Below are 26187 nucleotides of genomic sequence, written 5' to 3' on the forward strand. Positions count from 1 at the left end.
TTGCAGCCATGTAAGCTGCTATGGGGGAGGGCCTGGACAGGGTGGGCTGCAGGCTGCTCTTCTCCCTGACCTTAGCCTGTCCTCAGCCACTGGCCCTGTGGAGAGCCAGCCTTTCCTGCTAGACTTTCAAACCCACAGAGAGGGCTCCATCTGCACCTGGGTCCTCCATGCCTCAGCGCCTCCCAGACACGCTGCCTTCCCCAGGCCCTCACCCACAGGCAGGAGAAGGGGCTGCCTGGGCTCCCATGGTCTCCAGCTTAGTGGAACAGGCATTTCTGGGCACATGCCCGGCCACCAGAAACCAGCCGTGAAGCACAGACCCTTCCTCCGCCTCCTACCAACAGAGGAGACAGGCATGTGGATGCAGGTGCCACACTGGGGGCTTGGGAGGAGGTGGCATGCCCAGAGTGGGGTCTGGCTTGGGGGTGGCCCGGTAGTGGCAACCACCTGCTTGCAGTGGTGACAGGTGAAGGGTTTCATCAGGCTCCATCGGCGAAGCCTTGACTCAGGCAGGCTTGAAGCGGGTAGAACCGTCCAGTTTTTCGATAGGCAGCCTGCAAGGGGCGGCCGTGTGCCCGGGGTCACCGCTGTGTGTAGCCTTGGGAGGTGGGAGCTGAAGGCTGGAGGGGAAGGTCGGGGCCAAACTGAACACAGCATCACATACCCAGGGAAGAAACTTGGACCTGGTCTGTGGTAGGCAGGGAGGGGCCTGTGTTGTGAAAATTCCAGCAACCTGGTAGAGGATGCTTTGGCGGGCAGAGGTGGAAGAATCGGCCGTGACGTTGGAGGCAGTGGTCTGTAGCAGTGGGAGGGACAATGGCAATGGCAGCAGACAGCGGGAGATTGGGGTAACCCCAGCTAGTCTTGGGGACTGGCGTGGAGGAAGAAGATGGTGTCTAGGAGATGAGGAGCAGAAAGGACGAGGGACTTTGGGGTTAGGCAGAGTGGACAGAATTCCAGGTTCCTGGCAGAGCGAGCCTTGGTGTGCACAGGATGCTGAGGCCGGCTTGTGGAGACGTGTTGTCTCCAGGACTTACAAAGGGAGGTGGCCACTGGGAAGTGAATGCAGGGACAACATGCAGGGGGTGACGGGGCTGAAGGAACCCCAAGAACTTGTCAGCCTTGGGTTCTCAGGACCAGGAGCGTGAATGAGGCCACTGGAGGAGCCAGGGTTGGAAGCAAGGGACTTCTCTCCCTGGGGCCGTCGGCCGTCAGAGGAGAGCGGCTGGGCCAGCCGGCAGGTTGGTCATCTCAAGCAGCTGGATTACCAAAGCTCCAGAGCCCTGGGCTCAGCCCTCAGGTTCTGATACTACAGATCTGGGGTGGGGCCAGGAATTTTGTTTTGAAGGCTTGCTGTGCTTCTGCTGAGCCAGGTTCACACTGCAGGTATAAGTGGACTGAGCCTGGCTGCTGAGTGGAGAACCAGGAGCCAGCCAGAGGCCTTCTGGTGGCACCTGCAGCTGAGCCCAGGCCTGCGAGGGGAGGATGTCCAGTGCAGGGCCAAGCTGCACGCGCTCACTGGGTGCCTACCGGGGGTCCAGGGCTGCAGATTCCAGTGAACAAAGCCCTCCCTGCCCTCCTGAAGCCTGCCCTTGAGGGGCAGGTCCAGAGCTCTGCCACCACATCTGGAAGCCATCCATCTAGCCTCAGGCCGCTCTAAGCTGCAGGCAGCCGAGAGGGAGAGGTCCTGAGCCGGGGACACGGGGAGCCTGGACACTCCGTCTCACGTAGACCCTGAGACGGGCAGAGCCGAAAGACCCCCTCTGGACTCCTCGGCTGGCAGGACCTGCCCGTACCCCCTGCTGTGCTAGCGGGAGTTGGGGAGGCTGTTTGAATGGCTGGGGCTCTGGGTGGTGAGGAGCCCCTGCCGTCTTCGGAGGGCCTATGTGTGTAGGGTGTGTTATGGACTACGTCGCAGATGAGGAAACTCCGGCACACAGGGATGAAGTGACTTGTCCGGCTAGCAAGAGGCAAGGTCAGGAGCTCAGGTGAGATCTGACTGTACAGTGTGTGCCCTGATTCCCTGGGCAGCGACACTACAAGAAGATCGGGTTTGGCACCTATTAGCCAACAGCATCAGTAAGAACAAAAACAAGCCTCAGGGTGGAGGTTGCTGGCCCTGCAGGTGCTGACGCAGGCCTGGAATGAAGGCCCTTTGTGAGGTGGCCCTGGGAACTGGCAACAGGTTCCGTCCTGCCAGGAGAGGGACGACAGGAGCTGGGACCTGTGTAGGAGATGGTTCTCGCCATGCTGGGGGCTCTGCACCCCCGGGCTGGGCTCAGCCTCTTCCTCCACCTCATCCTGGCAGTGGCACTGCTTCACTCCCAGCCTCTGAGGTGACTCCTGGGGCACAGAGGGGCAGGGCACTCAGGCTGGACGGCAGAGGTGCTGCCCCTCCCCTCTCGAGTGGGGCTGGCTGGCCCTGGTACCCTGAGTGTTGGAGGATTTGCCAAGTGTCCCCACACTGGGCCATCCCCCATTCACAAGGAGGTGGCGGTGGCTTTCTGGGCCAGGGCTGAGCACCCCAACCTCTTCCACAGGTCTCAGCGGTCTGTTCCTGAGGCATTTTCCGCCCCCCTGGAACTCTCACAGCCACTCTCCGGCCTGGTGGATGGTAGTAGCTCTCTCGTCCCCTTCCCCTGCCCCTCCCTGACAGTGGAGACTCCCCTAAGGGGTGCCCCAAGTCCAGCCTTCAGGGGCTTGTCATCTCAAACTACATCTGTTCGAGGGTGCCAGCTGCCCCTCCCACCCATGCCCTCCTTTCTCTCTTTAGACTATGGCATCCTCCCCAAGCACCCGTGGCCACGAGGGCCTCGACCCCTCCTGTCCCGGGCCCAGCAGCGCAAGCGAGATGGGCCCGACCTTGCTGAGTATTACGACGACGCACACCTGTGACCCAAGGCCCCCATAAAGATACTACGCGTGACAAAGTCTTGGCTTTCCTGGGCTGGGAGTGAGATGGGGACAGGAGGGGTCCACACAGATACATCCACTGCAGTCCAGACAGGAAATGGCACTTTAATAGTTGGGGCCAGGGTGACAGGACCGAGATGGGGCTGGCCTGTGTCAGTCAGGAAGCCTCCCTCTCCTGCTGGGACAGGGCCTTGCGGCAGCTCCTCCTCCCCACTGAGGTCCTAGGCCTGCCACAGGCCAGCATGCCGGTGAGGTCAGTGGCAGGAGCCACCCAAAGTCCCGCAAATGACGGAGCTGAGAACAGGGTCTTCACCTCCACGTGTTGCCATTTCCTCACTGGAAAGTCCTTGGGAGGTGGCTGGGCTCAGCCTGAGCTCAGGGCTCTTCGGTGGGGGTTGGGGCGGGGCAGGGTGGGCACTTGCAGGTGGCACAGGCTTCATCAAGGCAGGAGCCAGAGCGCCCGAGCCCTGGCAGGGGAGGTAAGGCCCAGGATGGGGCAGGGCCGTGTGCTCCTGGAACGGACGTCCTTCTCTGCCAGAGGCCTGCCCCCCAAGCCCTGCCCCTTCCAATCCCCAGGCAGCCCACTCTGCCCTCCACAGATGAATCTAATCCCATATATTACAATAAACCGCATTTGCCTCTCCCCATTGCCCCACCCTCCCCTGCCCTGGGCCAGCAGCCCCCACTTCCTAATCCCCTGGTGGTAGCAGGTGCCCCTCCTCAAGCAGTGCCACATCCTGTCAGCAGCCAGCTGTCCGGGCACTGGCCCGAGGGCCGGGGGACGCAGAGGGCGGGGCTGCGCGGCTACTCCAGGTAGATATCTTCTGTGGGGCAGGTGTACTCCACAAACTGCTTGTAGAACTGCTGGAATGCTCTCCTAGAAGCCAGGGGACACACAGATGGCTCAGACCGCCACTGGCAAGGGAGGAATGGGATCCCAACCCAGGGTTTTCCCACTGCAGCCTTGGGGCCTGAATGCGGCTCTGGTTCCTCTGGCCGGGGCCACTTGGCTCTGTTCTCTACAGAATTGCCATTGCATTTCCCAGTAAGATGTCAGTTGAAGACGTGGCTCAGCAGCTACCAAGCCTGGAAGCCACTCCTCAGGTTCGCCCTGCCCTGCCACCCTCCCTCCAGACCACTGCACTGGGGTCTGGAGATGGTTCTCCAGAGCTGCGGGGGAAACCAAGGGGCAAAGCTGAGCGCCAGGAAGCAGCCCTAGGGCCTGGGATTAGGGGTACTCCCTTGGGCTGGGTGCTCAGCAGGATGCACACGTACCCCACGGACTCTGCCAGGGCTTTGGTGGAATCTTCAGACACAAAGACATGGCAGGCAAACCGGTGGTCGGCGGGGTGCTTGGTGATGAACCCAAAGTACCTGCAGGGACAGGTCTGTCTGTGCTGGGACAGGGGGCTCGGCCCACACCCAACCACCCGAAGGCTGCAGACCACCCGTGCCGCCTCCACTGCCATCCCACCCCCACTTACTTGTTGTTCTTTGGATGATATCCACAGAAAGAGATGTTTTTTAACTGGAAAAAGTGGCTACATTTATTTCCCTACAGGAGGGAGAAAAGAAGCAAGAGGGCGGTCACCTGGCCTGCGATGGGGGTGACAGGACATGGCCTCTTCACTGCAAGTCTTGGGGGCAAACGGGGGGCCACGGAAGGAAGGGGCTGGGTTGGGAGAAGTCACCTTGGCCTCCTGGGAGTCATCGGCCTTGACGCCTATCTTCACACCCCGCACGCTGATCTCCAGGACGCAGCTGGAGGGTGGGTTAAAGTGCACGGTGAGCCGGCGGGTGGTGGCAATCTATAGGTGACACACGGAGCCACGTCAGCTGCTGTCTGTTCCTCTGCTGATCCCTCCTGTCCCAGGGCCTGAGCCCTGAGGCCTTTACTGCCTCTAGACACCTGTGTTCCTCTGCCCCGGGCAGCATCCAAGGGAGGAGAAGGGAGAGGGCTCAGGTACCTTTTGCATAGCGGCACAGAGGACGTCATTGCCCTTGTGATAGGGAACCTGGACTGAGCCCAGGAACTTCACCCGGAACTGGTCCACCCAGTCACTGTTTTTGGCCAGGGCTGGAAAGCAAGCGTGAATTGAGGAGGGGCAGAAACAGCAGGAGGGAGCTGAGCAGCCAAGCGAAGGAGGGCGGGTGAGGCACGGGGAATGGCAGAGCCCACAGAGGCTGCCACAATCCCTGGCTGCCCAACTTGGCCGGGCCTCACTTTGCTCGATCGTGAAAAGGACCTAAAATCACCTCCACTCAGCCCCCCACCTGTCTGGCTAAGATCTGGAGTACACGTTCACCCACCAGCAAGTCGGGGCAGACAGATGTGGCGGCTGGGGGCACAGGCCAGGGAGGGAACGCTACCTGCCATGTGCTCGGGCTCCTTGGTGACCTCGATGGCGTAATAGGCAGGAAAGACGCCCCGGGCACCGGTGCGCATGTTGTAGGCCTCGTACCAGTAGTCTTCAGCCTGGAGCTCCACTAGCAGAGGGTCATCCACTTCCAGCTCAAGTTCGTCTTCATGTCGAGGCACAAACCTGTCCCCAGCAAGGACAGGTGAGAAATTCGGCACCAGGGCCTGTCCGGCCAGGCCTACTCTGGGGTCTGGGAGCCACAGCAGCATCGTTATTTCAGTAAACATTTGCAAAAGCATCCTGTGTGCCTGTGGCAGTGCTAACCGCAGGGGAGAGCGAGGTCAAGCAAACATGCATCTGCCATTGAGGAAACACAGGCCAAGGGAGGGTGCGGGCAGGGTCCCTCTAAAATGGAGAGGCTGTGGGAAGTGCAGGCTTTTGTCTAGAGAAGGGTCAGGTGGGCTGTGGGCAGGCATCCTCTTGGTCACTGCCCCCGGCCAGACGAGGTGCGCAGTCCTGGGATCCCTCACTGTAGCCATCCTCTTTGTCACCATACTCTGAGTCCTTAGAGAGTGGACACTGTCCTCCCAGGGCTGAGTGGATCAATGAATGCTGATGGCAGAGGTTAGGCTGAGGCCATGTAGGGGTGACAAATGGAGGGTGGTATGTGGCCCAAACTGCTGCGTGGCCAGGCCCAGCCAGCCCATGGCTCTCACCTGAATATGGCCCGGTGGGTCTGCTCCTGCTCCTCCCCATTGATGATGCAGGAGAACAGCCCGAAGGACTCGGCACCTGCAGGTGAGGGGGTGTGGCTGGATGGGAGGTCGCAGTTCTGATCCAGGTTTAGTGGGGCAGGTAGAAGCCTCAGTCCTAACCAGATGGGGCCTGGGGTCGCCTCCCAGAACACTTCGCATTTTGGCTCTGGCCCGCTAGGGAACCCCCACCCCCCAGCTGCTTCCCCTTGCTGACTCACTGGAGGAGCGGGAGCGGCCACTCATGAAGACGTTCAGGAACTTCTTGGAGAAATGGACGTCGGGTTCGTCAGGCGTGGAATCCTCGGAGAGGCAGGCAGGGGGCTGGGGCCGGGGGGCCTCCTCATATTCCTCTCCAATGGCCGACTCATAGGGCGAGGAGACAGAGGCACAGTTGTCGTAGACGGTGGCCGAGTCACTCTCGTCACTGTAGTCTCCGAAGCACGGCCGCAGGCTCACCAGCTCCAGCTGTGCGTGCTCATCCACCACCAGCGTGTACTTGACCGAGTCGTAGGACAGGGCGCTGGTGTCCGAGCTCAGAGAGGCCCGTGGAGGTGGCGGCGGCTCCCCCAGGCTCCCCCGCCACCCTCCGCCTGGGGGCTCAGCCCGCTCGGGGGACGACAGGCAGTCGAAGCCCTCCTCCTCTTCGCTGATGGAGGGGTGTGGCCGCCCTGCCGCGGAGGGGTAGGCAGCGGGGTCTGGATCGGAGCTGACCGACATCCGGCTCTCAGTGGGCGGCAGGAAGGCGGACGTGGGCTCTGCAGGGTCTGGGGGCCTCTGCACTGGGGTCAGGTAGATCTCCTCAGTGGCCTCTAGTCGCACATCGGCCTGGTAGTGGATTCGGTCTCGATGCGAGTGGCCCCGACCCCCAGGCGGGGCAGCAGGGGGACCACCCGGAGGTGCCATCTGGGTGGCTGTGCTGCGGCGGCAAGGGCTGTCGGTGGAGGTGCCCCGGTCTGTGGTGGGGGCGGGGCTGCTCTGGGGGGGCAGCTCATCGCTCAGGCAGATGTGTTCATGTGGCGGCGTCTGCTCCCCTGGAGAGCAGGCAGGTCATGAAGGCAGGGGCTGTCTCCCAACTCCCAGCTACCTGCACCCGCCACTCTCAGCTTGGTGACACAGACACCAAGACAGAGCCTCTCCGGGGCCAGTCAGCCCACTCATGCTACCACTGATCTCAGCCCCGGATGGGCTTGTGCAGGGATGTGGGTGGGCGGTTTACCTCTACTCAGCCCTTTGGAGACTGTAGGCTTTGCTCTCTGTAGTGGGGACTGAGTCAGGGCAGGCGGAGGTCCAGGTAAGGAAGAGGGCCCTGACTTACCTGTCTTCAGGGGTGAGGATGATCGAGACACCCGATCCTGCCAACTGTGCTTTTTGCCCAGAGAATTATTATTCAGTGTGTCCTGTGCGGGGAACAAAAGGCTGTTGTGATGGAAGTGGTCAACAGTGCCCGGCACAGGGAGGCCCCGGCCCTGCCCCCTCAGGCCATCCCTAGGGCCGTTTGCTGTGTTCACCCCGCCTCCACTGTCAGACGCCTCACTCCCAGCTCTCCTCTGGAGCAGGCAGGAAGGTGGCAAGGCACAGCCAGGCTTGCTGGCTCCGGATGGCCCTCTTCCTTGCTCAGGGAAGCTGGTCAACCCTCAGGGAGATGCTCTTATCACCCTTAACAAAGGTGGTGATGGCCAATGTGTGTGGTGGCAAGAGGGGTAGGAGGTGGGGGAGAAGAGAAGCAGGAGCTCTCTGGAGACACAGTCAGATACCCAGTCCCAGACACTGAGAGTTACTTAGAAAATGCTCAAATCCAGCCCAAGTCAGAGACAGGTGACTCTCTGCTCTGGAGCTTGGGAAGTTATGGCCTAGAAGGGGTGGGGACCTTCTGGTAGAGCCTGGAAAAAGCACAAGGAAGGGTCTCCCCAGCAGCTGGCCTGGGGGACAGGGATGAATCATCCCAGTGACAAATCCGTAACAGAGTTTTCCTGCACCCCCCACCACAGTGACACGTGACCGAGGACTGACAGATGCAGTTGTCAGCAACCCTCCTTCCTGGGTATCCTGGGCTGCCCATTCTACATTCTCAGCCCTGGGACCCCTCCCCACAATGCCCACACAGGGCTCCCTCCACTCCACGAAGGCTCCCTCCCCTGGGAGCTCTCTCCCAAGCCCTCACGTTCCTGAGCCAGGCTGCCAAAAGCCATTCACAGGATCCTGGGAAAGGGACCAAGCCTTTCCCTGCAGCCCCGGCCGCCCCACCTCCCAGGAGCTCCTTCCCTGCACCGCTCCTGATGAGCCTGGAAGACAAAGGGCCACAGCCAGCTCCCCCAACCCTATCCAACTCTCCTTGGCATCCAGCCACCCTCCCAGGGGCCCTAGGCCCCCAACTTAGCCAAGCAACTCCATCCCCCATTCCTCTCCCCTGCCTTCTGGGAATCCCCAGCTGCCCAGATCTCAAACTGCCTGTGGCCCCTAAGCTCCCCATCCCCACCTCGCCACAATCTCCCATGGCCTCCCCGAAGATGACCACTTCGGATGCCCTTTTCTCCAGACCCGGCTCCTACCCTGCTTTCACCAGGAACCCCATACCCTAAAGGAGAAACCCTGCCACTGCCGGAGGTCCCACGCTCCAAACCCTTCGAACCCCTCAAAGCCTCATTCTCTTAATTCCCTACTCCTCTCCAAACCCCAGTCCTTTCCTCCTTCAATCCCGCCTCAAGGCTCCAAGCCCGGCCAGCTGGACTCAGCCCTCTTCCTAAGGATGGTTCTGCCCGCTGCTCGGATCCCACCCCCGGGAGCAAGCCACTGCGGCCTCTATGCAGGCGCTGTCCCCAGACACTGGACCCGTGGGTGTCCCCTTCCGCTGCAGCCCCTCCGCGCTCCCCCTCACATCTCCGCGGCGGCCCAGGGCGCCGCCCCCCGCGTTGGCACCTCACCTGAGACCGCGGCACCTGCGGGAAGAGGTTGAGCGTGGTGGGCCGCTTGGGCCGGTACGTGTCCCCGCTGCCCGGGCCCTGGCCCTGGCCTTGGCTCTGGCCCTGGCTGCGGGACGCTGGCTCCTGGCCGGACTCGGCCTTGGGCGGCCCCGCTCCCGACCGCCGGGCCGCGCGCTCCTCGTCGTCGTCCTCCTCGTCGTCCTCGGCCCCGGGAGTGTCCTCCGCCGCGTCGATCAGGTCCATCTGCAGCATCTCGGCCTGCAACCGGCTCCCCGCGCCGCCGCCGCCCGCAGAGAGCAGCCCGGCGCGCGGGGGCTGCGCGGCGCACGGAGGGGCGTCAGGGGGCGGGGCCGGGGCGGGGCCGAGGCCGCTTGCACCGCCCCCCTCCCGGGCGAGTCCATTCTGCTGCGCGAAGGGGGCACGAGGGGAGCGGAGCAGGGGCCCGCCGGAGACTGGGGCGCTCTCGCCCGCCGGCCGCTAGGAAGCGCGAGGCCGCCGCCTCCCCGCTCCAGCCGTGCCTCTGACTGCCTGCACCTCCCCACAGTCCCCACCCCGGACTCCTTGCGCCCTCCCGTTCCCCTGGCAACGGCCGGTGACCTCACTGGGGTTGTAAGCCGAGCCCAGAGTGAAGTCACCGCTGTTGCTATGGGGACTCAGTGGTCGCCAAGGAGTTCGGGGGAGGGGGGCGGCAAGGGATGGGGGCGGGGGAAATAGTATTTGAAGGGGACTTGAGGAAAACTGGAAAAACTGAGGCTCAGCCAGGCAAGGAACGGCGGAGACCTGAAAAGGATGGGAAGGGGACGCCGAGGGGGAGGGGCGAGCGGGGCCCCGGAACCAAGGCGGTGGAAGCCCCGTCCTAAGCCAGCCGGCCCAGGCCCCTCCAGCCCGAGATCGGCCCTCCACGAGTCTGCCTTGAAGATGCAGAGCCCCATCCTAGCTCCAGTTCTGCCGCCAGCTCCCTGGCACCTTGGACAGATCCCCTGACCCTTCAGGCCCCTCATCAGTTGAGTGGGGACAACACTACTGCCTCCCAGCCTCCAAGAGAGCTGAGTACTCACTGGAACGTGTGTGAAGCCCGCTGGAGCTTGTCTGAGGCCCCTCAGGGGCACATCTCTGGCCAGTAGTGCCTGGGGGCCCTGCCTAGCTGGGGGGCAACCCTCTCCAAGGCTCTGCTGGTGCAGCTGGGGGAGAGGGCAGGGGGAGTCCAGAACAGGTGCCTGACCTTTGAGAAGCTAAGTCAGGGCCCTGAGACCATTCCCCAAATCCTGAGGCCTCTGCCTCTTCCTGGCCTGGCCGGAGAGTGGAAGGTTGGGGTACTGGGGACTAGGGGGTTATCCTCACCCCTTGGTTTCCTCTTGCCTGGCAGAGCTTACTGAGTCTCTGGGGGTAGCAGGAGGTCAACACAGAGACAGGCACCCCCTCCCCAAGGCACACGGCATGCTCCTATGGGAACCACTCTCCTGACACCATATCTGGCTACCTGCCCTCTTGGGAGCTCAGAGGAGCTCTGGGCTCTAAAACCAACCCCCGTGCTCTGTCCTCCATTTCCTGGCTAGCCAGCCCCTTCTTCCAGTTCTGAAAAGACATAGTTGGGATCCCCATCTGACCCCAGCTCCCCAGGTGCTGGAGACCTCCTGGCACCATTCAGATCTTTGGAGACAGGAGACAGTCATCTTCCCTATGACAAAGCCAAGGGGCCCAAACCAGCAGCAATGCTGGGCAGACTCCTCGGTGGGGGCCTTTAGGACTAGGGGCCAGAGAGGGTCTGGGAGGCCGTGCAGTGCCATCTGTCTGGTGTATAGCAGCCAGCAGTCACAGGAGTTATTCCAGGAGTGCCTTGGCTGTTTCCTCCTGCCCCAAGGCACTGCAGATTCCACCAGACTCCACCCTGTCTGCCTCAGGCCCTCTGCCAGGGCTGCTCCCAAAAGGATTTAGGGTAGCCCTGAGTCTCCCTTAAGTCTGGTCCTAATTGTTAATGTCCTAGGTCTCAAGACTTCCTACCTCTCTCATCTTGTGGGCAGCTGAAGGAGCTACTTCCTGCCTTAGTCTCTGGCAGCAGTAATAATAATAATAATAATAATAATAATAATAATAATAATAAATAAAATTCTGATTGTACACCCAAGACATGCCAAGCAGTATACCTATGTTTCTTGCAAATCATTTCATTTCATGAGGGTGCCAGCCCAGACCTGAAACCCCTTTATCGATATGGGGATGCCTTTACCCCTGTCTCTAGTCTTCCTGCCACCCCACGCAGGAGCTCCTGGGAGCTCACCCTTACCCGTAAGGACAGGGTATCTTTGCACTGCAAGCTGATGCCACACTCATCAGTGATCTCCGAGAGGTCTTCATCCTCAAACTCCTCCAGGCTGATGTCGTGGGTGAGCCTGGTAGGAACAGGAAGCCAAAGTTACAACTTGGGGGCTCTGCTATGCCCGCTCACATCTCCCTGTTACCTCTCCCAGGGGGCAGCCTCTTGAAGGCCGAACACAGCCCCCAGAGGACAGGATTTGGGGTCCATGGGGTCCATCTGTGTCAATACAGGGGGTGGTCAGCAGGCAGGGAAAGAGCATGGGGCTCGGGCCAAAAGGCAATCCTCCTAGGGTGGCAGTGGAAGAGGAAGCTCCGGGTTACTCCAGCTCCTCCCTGGGAGTTGTCATTGTTGCCAACCAGCAGGCAGTGCTTAGAAGGCCCAACTGGTCAGAGCCTCCTCCCAGGGTCAAGGCAGGTGCCAAGGCCAGTTCACCATGGAGAATCCATGGAGCTGAGAAGAGCAGCAAGCCTGGAGTAGGAGAGCTCCCAGTGCAATCTCTGCAGTAGCAAGGCCCGAGGCGCTGGCAGCAGCCTCAGAGGAGGGCCCCACGCCCCAGCTCAGGAAGACTCATGCCCCTTGAGCCCAGGGAACAAGCGAAGGAAAATCTGGTGTGGGTAGTTTCAGCCTATTCCAGAAAGGACTATAGCCTCATGCTGTGCACTTGGTGGTCTCATCTCTTCAACCACAAAATCTTCTCCTTTTCCATCGTAAGGACCCTGAACAGGAGGCTGCACACATGGGGTCAGGAAAAGCCCCAGGTGGAACCAGAGGTGTTATAAGCTCAGGAGACAGCTCAGAGCACCAGGGCACCAGAACACTAACCAGCTCCACCAGAACCCCCCTCTCCCTAGGCCAGCCCTGAGTCCCCACCTCAGAATGCAGAGCTGGGCCAGCCACTGCAAGGCAGCCTGTCTCTTGCTCACCTCTAGTCCTGGGCACTCTGCCTGGCTTGCTGGAGGGTAGAACATTTGGGAAGTTGGGAAGAATATATGAGGCTTTTCCCAAATAAGTCCAAGAAATTGAGGCACAGAGCAAGGGAAACCCACGAGTCCAAGGTCACCCAGGAGAGATGGTGGCTTAGCCCCCAGGGGAATCTAGGAGCCCCAGACTCCCTGCCGCTCGCCTCAATCAGACCAAACAGAGACCCTGAGCTCGATGGAGCTCACCCCGGCTTGGTCTCCACCCCCGCCAGCCCCGGTAGCCCCTACCAGCGCTCCCATTGATCCTCCAACCAGCTGTCATTGTCTGGGCTTGAATCCATCTTCAGCACCAGCTGCATGGAGAGCCCTGCCCAGCAGGGGGGCTGTGGGGCCCCAGGGCTGCCCTCTCATGCCCGGAAGGGTGCGGGGGCCAGGGATCAAGGCAGGGCTGGGGGCCTCTGGCCTCCACCACCTGGGCCTGTCTTTCTGCGTCCTGCCCGCTGCAGAAGCCTGGGGAGCTCATTAAAAATAGATAGGCCAGGAGAGGAGGCTGTAGCTGCCGACCCGGGTCCCAGCCCCAGCTCTTCCCAACGCAGCCCTCAGCTGCAAGCAGCTTCCTCCCGGCTAGCCTGGCCGTTGCGCTGCTGCCGCTGTGGCCGCCTCCCTCACGGGATCAGGTTACTTCAATCAATGCCACTGGCTCCACCTGCCCTTCCAATGCCCCTGTCGGGGACTGAGGTGGCCCCCCTCCCTGGCCCAGGCTTGTAAGTAGATGGCAGAAATCTAGGATGTTTCCCCCAAAAAGCCAGCCCTTGATTGGCTTTAAAGGGCCAGTGCCCCAGTCAGGGTGCCAGGTAGGAGATGAGGGGGCGCTTTCCAAACACCTCAAGAATGAACACTCCGTTCGCACTGCCATAGGCTCAGCCCTCCGACCTCATCTGGGAGGCTTCTGTGGGCCCAGGCTGCATCCAAACTGGATTTGATCTGGGCTGCCTCCTCCTTCAGCCAGGGCTCAACGCCTTCAGGACCCAGGAAGGCAGGGCCTATGGATGCAGGAGGCGCCAGAGCGACAGCTAAGGGCAGGCCAGTGTTTGGGCCCTTAGAGCAGAGCTGGAAGGGCTGCTGGGTGGTAACAAGCTTCTTGTCCCTTTGGAGTGACATAAACAGAACCTGGAAGCCCCTGGAGGGCACTGCACAGAGGGGTGGGGAATGGGGGCTGGATGGACAAGGTGCCCTGTAGGGTCACTTCTGACTTGCAGCCCAAGGGTGGTGGTTCCTCAGGCCATGGGGAGGGTGTGGCTGGCCAGCTGGGGTGGAACTGGGGAGGAGGGCCTGGCCCAGAAACCAGAGCAGCCCTCCTGCATCCGTCCAGGACAGGGTGGCATCTCTAGCTCAGGGACAATAACCCAGTGGCTGACACCAAGTAAGTGTTCAATTCACACTGGCTGCCCGGATGGTCACCGAGAAGGCCAGTGGTGCAGAGGGGAGGCCCTGGGACTCAGACGGCATGGGAGAGCTGCAGGACTGCTGACCCAGGGGTGCCCTCAAATGCCCCTGCTCTGTATGGGCCCTCGCCCTTTTTTTTTTTTTTTTTGAGACAAGAGTTTCACTCTGTCACCCAGGCTGGAGAGCAATGGCATGATCTTGGCTCACCACAACCTCCACCACCTGGGTTCAAGTGATTCTCCTGCCTCAGCCTCCTGAATAGCTGATATTACAGGTGTGCACCACCACGCTCAGCTAATTTTTACATTTTTAGTAGAGACGGGGTTTCACCATGTTGGCCAGGCTGGTCTTGAACTCCTGACCTCAGGTGATCTGCCTGCCTCAGCTTCCTAAAGTGCTGGGATTGCAGGCATGAGCCAAGGCGCCCGGCCCCCCTGCACACATTTGTGTCTCCTCACACATGGCTCCTCTTCCTCACTGCCAAGCTCTAGTCCAGCCCCTGCCTCTGCCCTCCCAGATGTCCCCACTGGCCTGTCTGCCTCAGTCTCCCCATGCCTGCACCATCCCACTCCACCTGTCACTATCAGACAAAACTGCCAGAAATGCCATCATCCCTCCCGCCCCACTTGGAACCCTCAAGGCTCTCGGCTAGCAGCAGGCTCCTGTGCCTGCAGGCAAGGCCTCGGCTCCATGGGTAGTCCGCGTGGGCCCTGTGTCAAAACCAGTGCTCAGATGGAGCACATGGCAGACTCTCAAAGCATGCTTGCTGGAAGAGTGCTCAGTTAAGCCCATTCCTCCAGGAAGCCCTCCCAGCCCTTGCATGCGGCTGATGTCACCATGTGCCTGGATGTATAGTAGTGTGTGCAGCAGACAGGGCCAGCCCTCCCTCAGAAACACCCACTTCCCCAACCCTGGTTGCTCCAAAGGTGGATGGGGCCTGTACACAGCATCCTGATTGATGACCCTATACTGTACCCAGCAGGTGATCAAGACCCCTTCCTCCCCTTGCTCCTGGAGGGCAGGGCTGGCGAGTTCATCCTGCACACACGGGGTGCTCAGCATGAGCCTGCTAGATGTCTGCCAAAGGACAGCCTCCGCCTCCACCTGCTCCTCTTGAACTGCAGGCTGGAGCAGGGCCTGCAGGGTCTGGCTTAGACCTGGGTTAGAGGCTTCTCAGTTCATTTCCACACCTTCAACATCACCTGATATTCCCACTTCCTTGGACAACAGGTCTGGGTGAGGCAAGGACAGCAGAATCTTCCTGTACAGCTGAGGGCACTGGGCTTTAACTGAGCATTGCTGGAAAGAATACTGGGCTGGGGGTCAGAGAACCCATGGCTGATCCCTGGCCCTGCTGGGATCATTAAGGGGGATGATTTGTCTAACTTTTTGGGTGCCTCTCATAAGTAAGGCAGGACGGAAGAATGATCACCGCATCAGGCTTGGAAGCGGGAGGCCTGAAATCAATCCTGACTCTCTCATGTTGAAGCTGCCCCATCCTGGCCCCAACATTTATGCCATGCATCTCTCTTAATCCTCATTGCAACAACCTTGGGAGAGGGTTCGTTCCATTTTTCCCATTCTACAGATGAGGAACACTAAGGCTTAGACATAAGGTGCCTTATGCCTCAGTTTCCCACATACAGGATGAAGCCACCAATCCCTGCCCACCCACCTCAGAGGGCCGGTGAGGGTTCGCAGAATGGAGTTTGTGTGAGTAGGAGGTCACTACCCAGGATCCAGGGGGACTGATTGGTCAAAGAGTCCCCTCTGCAAGTCACCCCCCATCCAAGACTCTGCCCTTTCCTCTTTTCCAGAACCAGATATTCTGGCCTTCCCGCCAAAACCCTGGGGGGTTCCTTTATGGAGAGAAGGCTAAACAGATGCTTGGTCCCTGAAGGCTCATGGAAGGTCAATGTGGGGAAGGAAGGAGGGAAGAAGGAGGGAGGAAAGGATGGAAGGGAGAAGGAAGGGGAGGAAGGGGAAAAGAGGGTGGTTTCCTCCCGTCCTGCCTGATCCACTCTGCTCATGGCAGCCTTAGCACCAGCAGGCCTCCAAACTGAATCCTACAGCCCTCCGCAGGCCGGCCTCCCTCACCTCTGGGTCTGGAAGTTTCAGCAGCCTCCTGTAGAAGCAGCCCCTGCCCACCCTTCAGACCTGCTTGTCTATCCTGGGTGCTGTGATCCTTCAGACGTCATCCATATTAACGTTTGGTGGCCCTGAGCCATGAGTTTGGTCTCTGGAGACCGCCCTGACCTTTCTACCTGAGGCCCCTGTTCCTGCATTCACCTGATTCCTCCCACCCTGCTGCCTCAGTCCTTGCTTTTGGCCCTGCCGGCTCCTCACTGTTCTGGCCATGCCAGCCCCTGCTCCCACCCCACCCTGAGCCGCGCTTTCCTAAATGGCCCTGAACAAACATGCCTTCTGTGTTCTGATGTTGGTTTCCGGCCTTTTTCCCCTGCTTTGCCCGGTCGCATTTCTACCGACCACAGTCCTGCCCTTTCTGATGGACTATTTCCGGTCAGTAGTAGGCTGAGTTAGAAGTATATGTAAAGTAAGGGTTAAGTGGTAAAGTGCTGAGGCTTTAGCTGAGCAAGGCCGAATCTGAGCCAGGCATTGGCTGTTTGGATGCCATTCTTGGGCCTTTGCATTTCTGGCTGCGCTGTGGTGAGGTAAGGATGCCAACTGATTGACCTTGGGTCCTGGCCACCATGCCCCACAGGCCTCTCTTGTGACAGAGGGCCCGTGTGGTCCAGGGGTCCGGCCTGCCTCTCTGCAGCCCTCTGAGTGCTGAGAACAAAGCTGGCTCCCAATGAGTTATCAAGACACCTGTTGACTGGCTGCTCAACCCTATGTGGGTTCCCCATCTCCCTCTGGTTCCTCTACCAGCCACTCTCCACCAGGCAATGACAGCAAAGCTGACCCTGAAATACAAATCTGGTCTGGTCACTCTTCCCCAGCTCAGAGCCCTTTAATAGCTTCTTCTGGTCCTTAGAATTTGGGAAGGGCCCCAAATTCTCATCTGTGGCCTGAGGGCTCTGTAAAGCCTCCTTTCCCTCCAACCAGCATCATGTCCCCTCATTCCTTTATCTCCTCCCCAGTAACGCAGCTCCTAAAGCGGTAGCATGGTCTCCTCTGCAAGCCTTCTCTGACCTCTGGGACCAAGCCAAACTGCCCCGCTATGGGCTCTCGGAGTCCCTCCTGGCTGTGGTTCCGAATCACTGTAATTTTACCTTTGGGTTATGCGGCCTGTGGTGGCCTCCCCTTGGAGTCAGTTAATCCATATGGGTGGGATCATATCTGTTTCGATCAACATGTGTGGTGCCTAATAGGTACTTAACAAATGCTGAATGAATTAACCACAGGTGTCCCGGGGCTCTCTGGATTTTTGCCTTGGAAATCTCTGTCAGTCCACTTTTCAAATCAACTTCCTGTGTTCCCACCTACACCGGAGTCTGGACTAGGACGTCAGGTCCTCCGGGAAGACGGCACTGGCTGAATGGTGGGGTGGGGATGAGCCAGGTCCGGCATCCCTCTCAGGCCCTCTCTCTACCCCCATCACCCGGCCCTGGGTGAACATGGGGTGGGGCTGGGTTTGTTCTTCGGGTCGGAACTCCCTTCCTGACCACCTCCATATGGGGACGGGGGTCATCTCCAACGAAAACTGAATCCAACCAAAATGAGCCCCGAGGGACAACCCCACTTGGGGTATAACGTGTTTAATCTGTTTAAACATCTTCGTGATGATACGTTGCAAGAACTCTGGGATTCAGTGATTCGACTTCTGGGAAACGGCTTCGAGGAAACAATCCCACATTGTTTGGAGAAGAACCGGGACACACAGGATGTTCATTCCTCATCATAGCAAACAACTGAAAACACCTGCGTCGCCAGCACCGGGGGCTGGTTCCACCGTCACCATCAGTGGACGGAATGTGACGCAGTCTTTTGGAATGAACATGATAAAGTCTGCGTATTAAGGTGCAAAACGGCAACTAATAAAATGAGCAAAAAGACAGAATATATGATCCAGTGGTCTCCCCAGGATGAATCGCACACAGGAAGAAACTCACGTGGACACTGAGCTGTGAGATGGGGGTAGAATCTGGGGCGCTTTTTTCTCCTTTGCTCTCCTTCACAGACTTTCATCCTGGGCCATGCCAGCCTAGCGTGGGCTCCCCGTCTGCTGCTGGGCTGCCTGCCCTCCCCAGCGCTGTGAGTTTCCTGAGGGCGGGGCCATCATACTCACCTGGGCACCGACTCCCTACCTTTGCTCCAATCTATGCACAAAGCCCAAGACCCTGCATACCCTAGGTGCTAAATCAGTGCCTATTAAAGAGGCACTGCAAGCACCATGACAGCAGGAGCCACCAGCTCTCCACTGGCATCTCCAGTGGTGGAACAAGGCAAGGCACTCAGAGATGCGCCTGCTATTTTGGAATGAATACAAGAGTGGGGCCAGGAAACAAAGATGGCATCGTAGAATGGTTAAGAACTACGTGTGGATGGTGGCTGTGACCCAATTTGTGGGAACCATGGGGGCCCCAGGTTAGAAGTGGGTTGTGGCTCATTTCCAGCAATCCAGAGACGAACTTTAAAGCTCTGCCATCAGCGACCTGGGGTTGAAATTCTGCCCTGGCCACTGCCAGGCTATGTGAGGCAAGTCAACACTCTCTGCCCCCGCATCCAAGGTCCATCAGGAGCCAGGCCAGGGCAGTCCTGGGCATGAGGCAGCTCCAGCAGCACATCCTCACCTCCGTCAAAGCATGGTTGGCTGAATAGGCCACCGGCCGGCCATCTTCCTGCCCTCTGCTCAGTCTCCCTGGGTAGTGATGTCTTCTCTGAGGCTGCAGTGGCCATCCCTCCACACTCAGACTCCCAGGGTCTTTGGCCCCAGCCCTATCCTCTCCCCTGAGCTCCAGACCCAAAACCAACTGACTGTTTGAATCCTCCAGTTGGGTCCTCCAATGATCCCCAGTCTCCAATTCAGCGGGTCCCCACATGATTTCCGCACACTGCCCACCACCTCTCTGGTCTCCCACTGGACACCTCACCCACCAAGGAGCCCCAGCCTCATCCCAGACTCCTGCCTCTCCACTCCCTATTCCTCACCAAGTGGGCTAATCTGCCCCCTAACTCTTCCTCACACCCTGAACCTGTCCCTCCTTTTCACCAGCAGGATGGCTAGACCCCCGGCCACTCTCTACCCAGCAGCCAGGTGATCCTCCTAGAGCAAGCTTGTCTAACCCCTGGCCCATGGGTGCATGAGCCCCGGGATGGCTCTGAATGTGGCCCAACACAAATTCGTAAAATTTCTTGATACATTATGAGATGTTTTTGTGATTTTTTGTTTTTGTTTCTTAGCTCATCAGATATCGTTAGTGTTAGTGTATTTTACGTGTGGCCCAAGACAATTCTTCTTCTTCCAATGTGGCCCAGGGAAGCCAAAAGATTGGACGCTCCTGTCCTAGAGGATCCGTCTGACCCTGTCATTCCCTTCCTGACCCCCTGCCGGCTCCTCTGTCAGTGAAGAGGTCAGCGTCCTCACATGGCCTACAAGTTCCTGCACATCCTGCTCTCCACCCTCCCGCCAGACTGCGCACCAGGCACGCTGCCCACGGCTCTGGTCTCAGCCCTTCACTCCAGTGACACCCTTGGATGATATTTATGCGTCTACCAGGCCTAAGCTGAAATGTCCCTGCCTCTGGGGGGTCTGTCCTGACCTGCTGAGCCTGGGTCCCTTGACCTGAGCCATCATCACACCCACCAGCCCATCTGTAAAGCGTTCTGTCCATTTGTCTGTCGTCCCTCTACAACACCAGCAGCACGACGGCCAGGCCCACGCCTGGGCCTTTGCAGTGTTTCCCTGGTGACCTAGGCAAAGTGCAAACGTTTGTTGAGTGAATGAAGGAAGAAGCCTCTCGGTGGCCTCATCTCTCATCCCTGAGGCAGGGTGGTGGGGCAGACGGAAACCATCCAGGCAGCCGTGGCCCAGCTCCATCCCAGCTTCACCACTAATTTGCTGTGTGCTCTTCAGGGAGCACTCGCCCTCTCTTGTTTCTTCATAAGGGGAGGGAGCTGGCTGGATGACCTGGTCTCTAAGGTCTCTCTCTGATCCAAGATTCCCCTTCTACACACCACAGACAGGCCGCTCGCTCCATTCCTGCCCATGAAACCCCCCTTTGTCTCTGCTGTTCCTCCCTTGTGAACTGTCCCTCTGTCCCTCCTCTTTGTCCCACCTACCCAGTGCCAGTGTCTCCACTGTGTAAATTTCTAAATTCTCTTTTCTAGAGTTTTCTTTATAATGAACATGTATCACTTCAATTTTGAATTTTCTTTTATTATTTTGTAAGACACAGAAGTAGCCTATACTCATGATAAAATAAGAAGTCAAATACAGGTGAACAGCCCTAATCCAAAAACCTGAAATCTGAAATGCTCTAAAATCCTAAATGTTCGCGACCAACATAACAGCACAGGCGGATAACAGCATAGGCGGTAAATTCCACACCTGAATCCCCGTGACAGGTTGCAATCAAAACTTTGTTTCATGCACAAAATTATTTAAACTATTATATAAAATTACCTTTAGGCTATATGTGTAAGATATATAAGAAAAAATCAATTTCATGTTTAGACTCGGGTTCCCACCCCCAAGCGATTTCATTATGCATATGCAAATATTCCAAAATCCAAAAAAAATTAGAAATCTGAAACGTTTCTGGTCCAAAGCATGTCAGATAAGGCATACTCAACCTGTAAAAGTATGACACTGGGCGCAGTGGCTCACGCCTGTAATTCCAGCACTTTGGGAGGCTGAGGCAGGTGGATAACCTGAGGTCAGGAGTTTGAGACCAGCCTGGCCAACATGGTAAAACTCCATCTCTACTAAAAATACAAAAATTAGCCGAGTCTGGTGGCGGGCACCTGTAATCCCAGCTACTTGGGAGGCTAAGGCAGGAGAATCGCTTGAACCCGGAATACAGAGGTTACAGTGAGCCAAGATCATGCAACTGCACTCCAGCCTGGGCGACTGAGCGAGACTCCGTCTCAAAAAAAAAAAAAAAAAAAGTATGTAAAATACGAAGCGAAAATCCCTCATCCCATACCACACCCAAAGGTGACGAGCCACTATAACCAGCTGGAGCATTTCTATAATCAGAACAAAAATCAACACGTATTTATTTCAGCCAACTACCAACAAACGAATGCTCCCACTCCTTCAGGTCAGGCCCACATGCTCACCCCTCCACACATGCTCTTCCAATACTCCAGGGCTCTTTCTTTTTGAGGTGGCTCTGACATCAGACTGCCTGCCACTTACAAGCTCTGCCACTTACCTAACCTCCCTCTGCCTCAGTTTCTTCATGCAAGTGTGGATAATAACAACGCTCTGTTGATACAGTTATTGCCAGGAGTAAATACTCTTGCACATAGGAAACTCTTAGAATGGTGCCTGGGTGAACTGAGTGCCTTCCAAATGTCAGTGCTTACCACTGTTATTGAGTAACTATCCTGTGCTGAACAACAGGGATACCAAAGTTTGGGTACAGAACCCCTGTGTCTTCTGGGAGCTGACAGTGGCACTGGGGGTCAAGGCACCTGCGTGCGTGTGCGCATACACACAGCCCTGCCTACAGGCGGCCCTCCTCAGCCCTTAAAACACTCAACACATTTATCTCATCTGATTCTTAGGACCATCCTGAGCAGGGGCCAGTGCTGGCATCTCAGAGGCTCAGAAGGCTTAAATGCCCAGTGTCAGGGCACACAGCTAAGAAGGGCCAACCAGGATCCAAATCCAGGCCAGTTGGATCCATGACTCCACCAAAGAGCCACAAGAAAGCACTACCCACCCACCCAGGGTTAAGTGGAGCCCAGCCAAGCACAGTGAGAGGCGGGCCAGGAGAAAGGGCAGCGGGGGCTTCGGGAGCAGTGGGGCAGGCCAGCAGGGCCTGAGACACTGACGTTTATTATTCCCACGCGCTGGCCTTGTCTCCGCCGCCAGGCCACCATGTCCCAGAAGGCTAGCCCACGCCTCAACCTCGTGGCCTACTGCCACCCTTGTCCCATGTGCCGCAGAGCTGGCCGCACATTCACTGGCTGGTGTCTGCTTCCTCAGCTCCTCTCACTAAAGCATCCATGACACCCGGGGAAGCAGGTTGAGGAGGAAAAGCTGCCCGCTGGGCCAGAGGCAGGGCCGGGAGGTAGAGAGGATTGAACATGCACAGACCTGGGTCCCAGTGTGGCCTTAGCCTCTGACTATTTTGGAGTCCCCAGATGAGCCGCCCTGCCTTTGTTAATCTCAATCACCTAGTCTATAAAATGGGCAGACCATTACCCTCTCTTGGGGCAGTTATGAGGGTTAAGGGAGGGGCCTTGGGAAGATGCTCTGGACAGCAGCGAGCCGTAGTGTTGTCTGCGAGTGTGGGGGCTGACACACTTGTTGAACACTGACCTGATGTGCTTTTTCTCCTTTCCAGGCAAGAATCAATATTAATGAGCCCACTTCACAGACGGCACCCAGAGAGGACAAAAACCTGCCTGGGTAATGCAGTTAGAAAGTAGTGGAGCTAGGATTTGAACCCAGGTCCCTCTAAGCCTCACGTGCTTCCACTGCAGAGGCCTCCAGGTGAGGAGGCAGTATTTGCATGGAGGCCTCATGTGCCATGCCAGATGCAGTCTCAGACCTCAGCCTGTGAGTCTAAGGCATTATCAGAGAGCTGCAGCCCTGGAGCCTTCAGGCCTGGCCTCCTCCATCTGGCTTCCTCTGATCCTCCTGGCTCAGCTCACGGCCTTGGGAAGGTTTCTGGGTTTGATGATGCCATTAGAGATCCCCAGGGGTCTCTGCCCACCTGAGGACCTGGGAGCCAGTGACCCCTTGCTCCCAGGAGGGGCTGATGCCAACAGCCCAGCTGGAGCCTGGCTGGGTGGTGCCCCAGGAGAGGTGAAGGCGCCAGTTCTTAAGATGGGGAAACAATGGGGTATGTCTAAGCCTCCTTCTCTCGGCCCGGAGCAGTGACTTAGGCCTCTTCCTCCCCACCAACTAGGGGTCAGAATTATGGGGGAGGTACATCTATTCCTCCTCCACACAACACTCACCCTTTACCTCTCTGAAATACAACGGGCCTAACACCAGACTTGGGGGGTAGGGGTGGTGGAATGGGAACTCAAGTCAGGGTTCTGGGTATTTACCCCAGCAGGGATCTCCCTCAACACCCTTGCTGGCCCCGGCTACTCCCGAGCCGACTTCCCTTCCCACAGCCGGGCCTAGGATTCCCCAGATTGAGGCTGAGCCTTCAGCGCCTGCCCTGAGAGACACACCTGCCCAGGTCGGTGCTGCCTAATCCAGGGGGGCCCGGCCATGCCAGGCCTGGCAGGTAGGCCCATCTGGGCAGGCAGGGCTCGGGGAGGGGCCCAAGATATCCTCCTCCCAGCACCAACAATGTCGTTGCCCCAGGAAACTGAGACCCCCGCCCCTGCAGGCTGTTCCCAGCTCTATTCAGAAACCTTCGAACTGGGCACAGGCTAAGATGTAGCTTGCCTGCCCGCTCCGGGATCGCCCCGACCCTAGACCCTGCCGCAGCCCGGAGGTCGGGGAGAAGGCGGCCTCTGAGCCCCCTCCTCCAATTCCAGCGCAGACCTCCCAGCCTAGGACAAGGAATGGCGGAGGGAACAGCCTCGTGAACATGCAGCGGCTACCAGTCCGGACTTGAGGCTGGCGGGGCTTCTTGGGGGCGGGGTGGGGCTCTGTTCCGGGAAGAGACCCCATTCCCACGCCGCCCTCTCGTTCCCCGGTTCCCGAGGTTCTGGGGTGGGGGGCGGGCAGGGCAGCCCAGGCGAATCAGTCCCGGCTGAAGGGCGAGGCGCGCGGCGGCCGGGGACTCTCACCTGAAATTGGGAGGTGACGCGATGTGCAGCCCCAGGAACGGGGAGGCGGCGGGCGGGGACGCGGCCCCCCCGCCCAGGCCGCCGCTTTCTCGCTCCGCCATTCTCCGGCACAGCCCTGGCCATCCGGGCGGAGCGCGGCGCGGAGGAGGCGGCGGCTGCGAAGGAGGCGGAGGCGCGGCGAGGGGGCAGCCGCCGCCGCAGGGCTCAGGCTAGGCGGGCGCGGCGGGCGCACCTGTGTCTGGCAGGGCGCGGCACCGCACCGCGCACGGCTCGCGGGACTGGCGAGAGCGCCCCTGCGCGCGCCCCCGGGCCCCGGCCGGGGTCTCGCGCGCCCCGCCCCGGCCCCGCCCCCACCCGCCAGCCCCACCCCCGGAGATGGCGCTCTCCGCGGTGCTGAAGCCACGGCCTCCGCGGCCCTGGGCTTGGCTCAGCCCCGCCCTAAATCCGACACCGACTCTCCTCCACCCCGTGGCCGGTGTGGGCCTTATCCCTCCAGGTGGGCTTAGTGCCTGGGTATCAGATGACTAATGGCAGGACACTGGACCCCAAGATCCAGGTTGGCCCCCCGCAGCAGAGACCAAGAAGGCAGGCGGAAAAGGAGGGTCATGGAGGAAGGCAGAGAAAGGAGAGGATGTCAGTGGGCTCTTAGAGCCTACAGGTTTGGAGTCAGGTGGTGTGAATTCACTGGCTCCACAAGTGACTGGACAGTGGGGCCTTGCATTAGTGACTTCAGAGCACTAAGGTTTGGTCTTCTCATCTGTGAAATGGAACAATAACGGTCCCTCTCATGGTTGTTGTGAGAATGTAATGTAACACAAATGTGTTGCCACTGAGACCCGGAAACACTCCACCTCCTGTGCTGGGATCCAGGTCTCACCCCGGTCTTGTCCCTTTACCTTGAGGGGACCCTCCCAAAGACTCTCCCTAGAGGCTGTCCTCTCTAAAGATTGACCCAAACCTCTCTTCAGCCCCAAGCAGCTACTCGTGATGAATTGAGCCATCTGGGCTTCTCAGTCTCTCGCCACGACCTTCCCAGCGTTCTCCTTCTTAGCGCCTCAACTTCCATTTCTTGCAGAGCACCCCTCTTCTGCACCCACAAACACACATTCTAAGACTTGGGGCCTTTCCCTCTCCTCCCACTATTAACTTCTTGGGATCATTTTGGTTGTTTCTGTTCCCTCTGGCACCTCCATCCCTGCTAGTCTTTGGCCATGGTTTCTTCCTCATTGTCTCTCCCCTGAGAGGGTGTTAAGCCTGGACTTCCAGGCCTTCAATGCCCTGTGTTTCCCGATTGAGTTATTTCACAGAGTATGGACTGCCAAGGCTAGGGCCCTAGCTTTGGTGGGTCATAGAGCCTCTGGCCAAACCTCATTGGCTTCTCTGGTCCCTCAAGAGAACCCTGGAGACCCTGTCCCCAGGGCAGGACAGGGCAGAAAACGTGCACACTGTGCCACAACTCGTGGAGTCCTATTTGCAAATCTAGACTGCTGACCAGTCATGCTGGCCCCTTTCCTTCAGTGCAGCACCTAGTAAGGAGTTGGAGGCACCTGCCCTGCCGTAGGCAACCCCCAACCTCCAGCCTTGAGAATATCCCAGTACCCAGAGCCAAAGGTCATGGCTGCTTCTCTTTTCCCTACCCCTGGGGCCCAGAGGGGTGGCCACTACTTTCTCAGCTTTCGGCTCAGGCCCCTTTCACTGGGCCCTCACGGTAACCACCTGCTGCCATGGTACCTGGCTTTTCCTCTCAGGAAAGTAGTCCTGCCATCACGGCTACTAATAGTTCCTTAGAATGTGGACTTGCCTCAGCTACGGAACATTCTCAGCAGGTCAGGGGTGTATGTAAAGGACAACTCCCTCTTCCAGAACTTTTTGCTCAAGACAAAGGTATCTTAGATCCAAAGGTCAACCCAAAGCCATTATTAGAGAGAAGCCAGGAGAAGGGCAAGAGGGAAAGGCAGGCCCAGGTCTTGGTAGGAAGGAGGCCAGCAGGAGCTTCAGAGCAGAGCCAAGAACGAGACAAGTCCCCAAGGCAGGTTCCTCCCCTTTCCTCCTTTCTCACTCTGTGCAGGCCAGACTGTGATATTCTTGGCCTTTGCCTGGACCCCTTCCCACAAAGTTGGGGTGTGAGCTAATAAAGCCTTCAGTCCAAGGCTAGCATCCCCTAGCATGGAAGCAGAGCACACTGCACAGAAAAGTGCCATTCTCTGGCTAGGGGGGCAGGAGACAAAGCCAGCATCCAGGCACCCTAAGCTTGGCTGTGGGCAGATCTCAACCACCTAGTCACAGCCAGAGAGCCTGCATCCCCTACTCACATCACAGCTCACCCGTGAGCTGCAGCTTAAGTGGCTGCACTGAATTAAAGGATGGATTGAGGGCCTGGAGAAGGCCCTGCACTGACTGACCCCCAGCCTGGGGGTGTTTAAGTGGGCTGCTGCAAGGCTGGGTGGCACTGCAGGATGGCACTCAGGACCCTCACTCTGGGCCCAGAGTGCTCTGTACTATTCTGGCCAGCTGACCCCCAACTCTTGACCAAGCTCTGGACCAACTCTTGACCAAGCTGCCCCAGTCTGCTCTGGCTGCTTCCCTTCCTAAGGAGGACTAGGAGGCTCCTGACTCCCACAGAACCAAGATGGGGTGGCTGATAGCTTCATTCAGGCTCAGCCTTAC

The 26187-nt window shown here is 58.5% G+C and overlaps 3 protein-coding genes across 3 annotated transcripts in view; 1 reads left to right on the forward strand and 2 right to left on the reverse strand.

Moving 5' to 3' along the window:
* Position 1: 1 nt before the first annotated feature.
* Positions 2-3000, forward strand: C13H11orf94 (chromosome 13 C11orf94 homolog). Its single transcript, XM_023215777.3, has 3 exons — positions 2-2336; positions 2541-2614; positions 2774-3000. Exons 1-3 carry the CDS (start codon positions 2236-2238, stop codon positions 2893-2895), a joined length of 297 nt encoding a protein of 98 aa, XP_023071545.1. The 5' UTR covers positions 2-2235; the 3' UTR covers positions 2896-3000.
* On the reverse strand, positions 2999-26091 carry MAPK8IP1 (mitogen-activated protein kinase 8 interacting protein 1). Its single transcript, XM_023215776.1, has 12 exons — positions 23521-26091; positions 11234-11339; positions 8950-9264; positions 7344-7425; positions 6247-7059; positions 5990-6065; positions 5284-5456; positions 4881-4990; positions 4605-4721; positions 4398-4468; positions 4189-4287; positions 2999-3790 (listed from the first exon to the last, which is right to left on the reverse strand). Exons 1-12 carry the CDS (start codon positions 23619-23621, stop codon positions 3718-3720), a joined length of 2136 nt encoding a protein of 711 aa, XP_023071544.1. The 5' UTR covers positions 23622-26091; the 3' UTR covers positions 2999-3717.
* CRY2 (cryptochrome circadian regulator 2) overlaps positions 9322-26187 on the reverse strand; it is a 54250-nt gene continuing 37384 nt past the window's right edge. Inside the window, exon 12 of the mRNA XM_023215766.2 lies at positions 9322-11339. The gene's annotated coding sequence lies outside the window, so the exon portion shown is untranslated. The remainder of the gene's footprint in view (positions 11340-26187) is intronic.

This window comes from Piliocolobus tephrosceles, chromosome 13 (genome assembly GCF_002776525.5).
Source record: "Piliocolobus tephrosceles isolate RC106 chromosome 13, ASM277652v3, whole genome shotgun sequence".
Taxonomy (NCBI): domain Eukaryota; kingdom Metazoa; phylum Chordata; class Mammalia; order Primates; family Cercopithecidae; genus Piliocolobus; species Piliocolobus tephrosceles.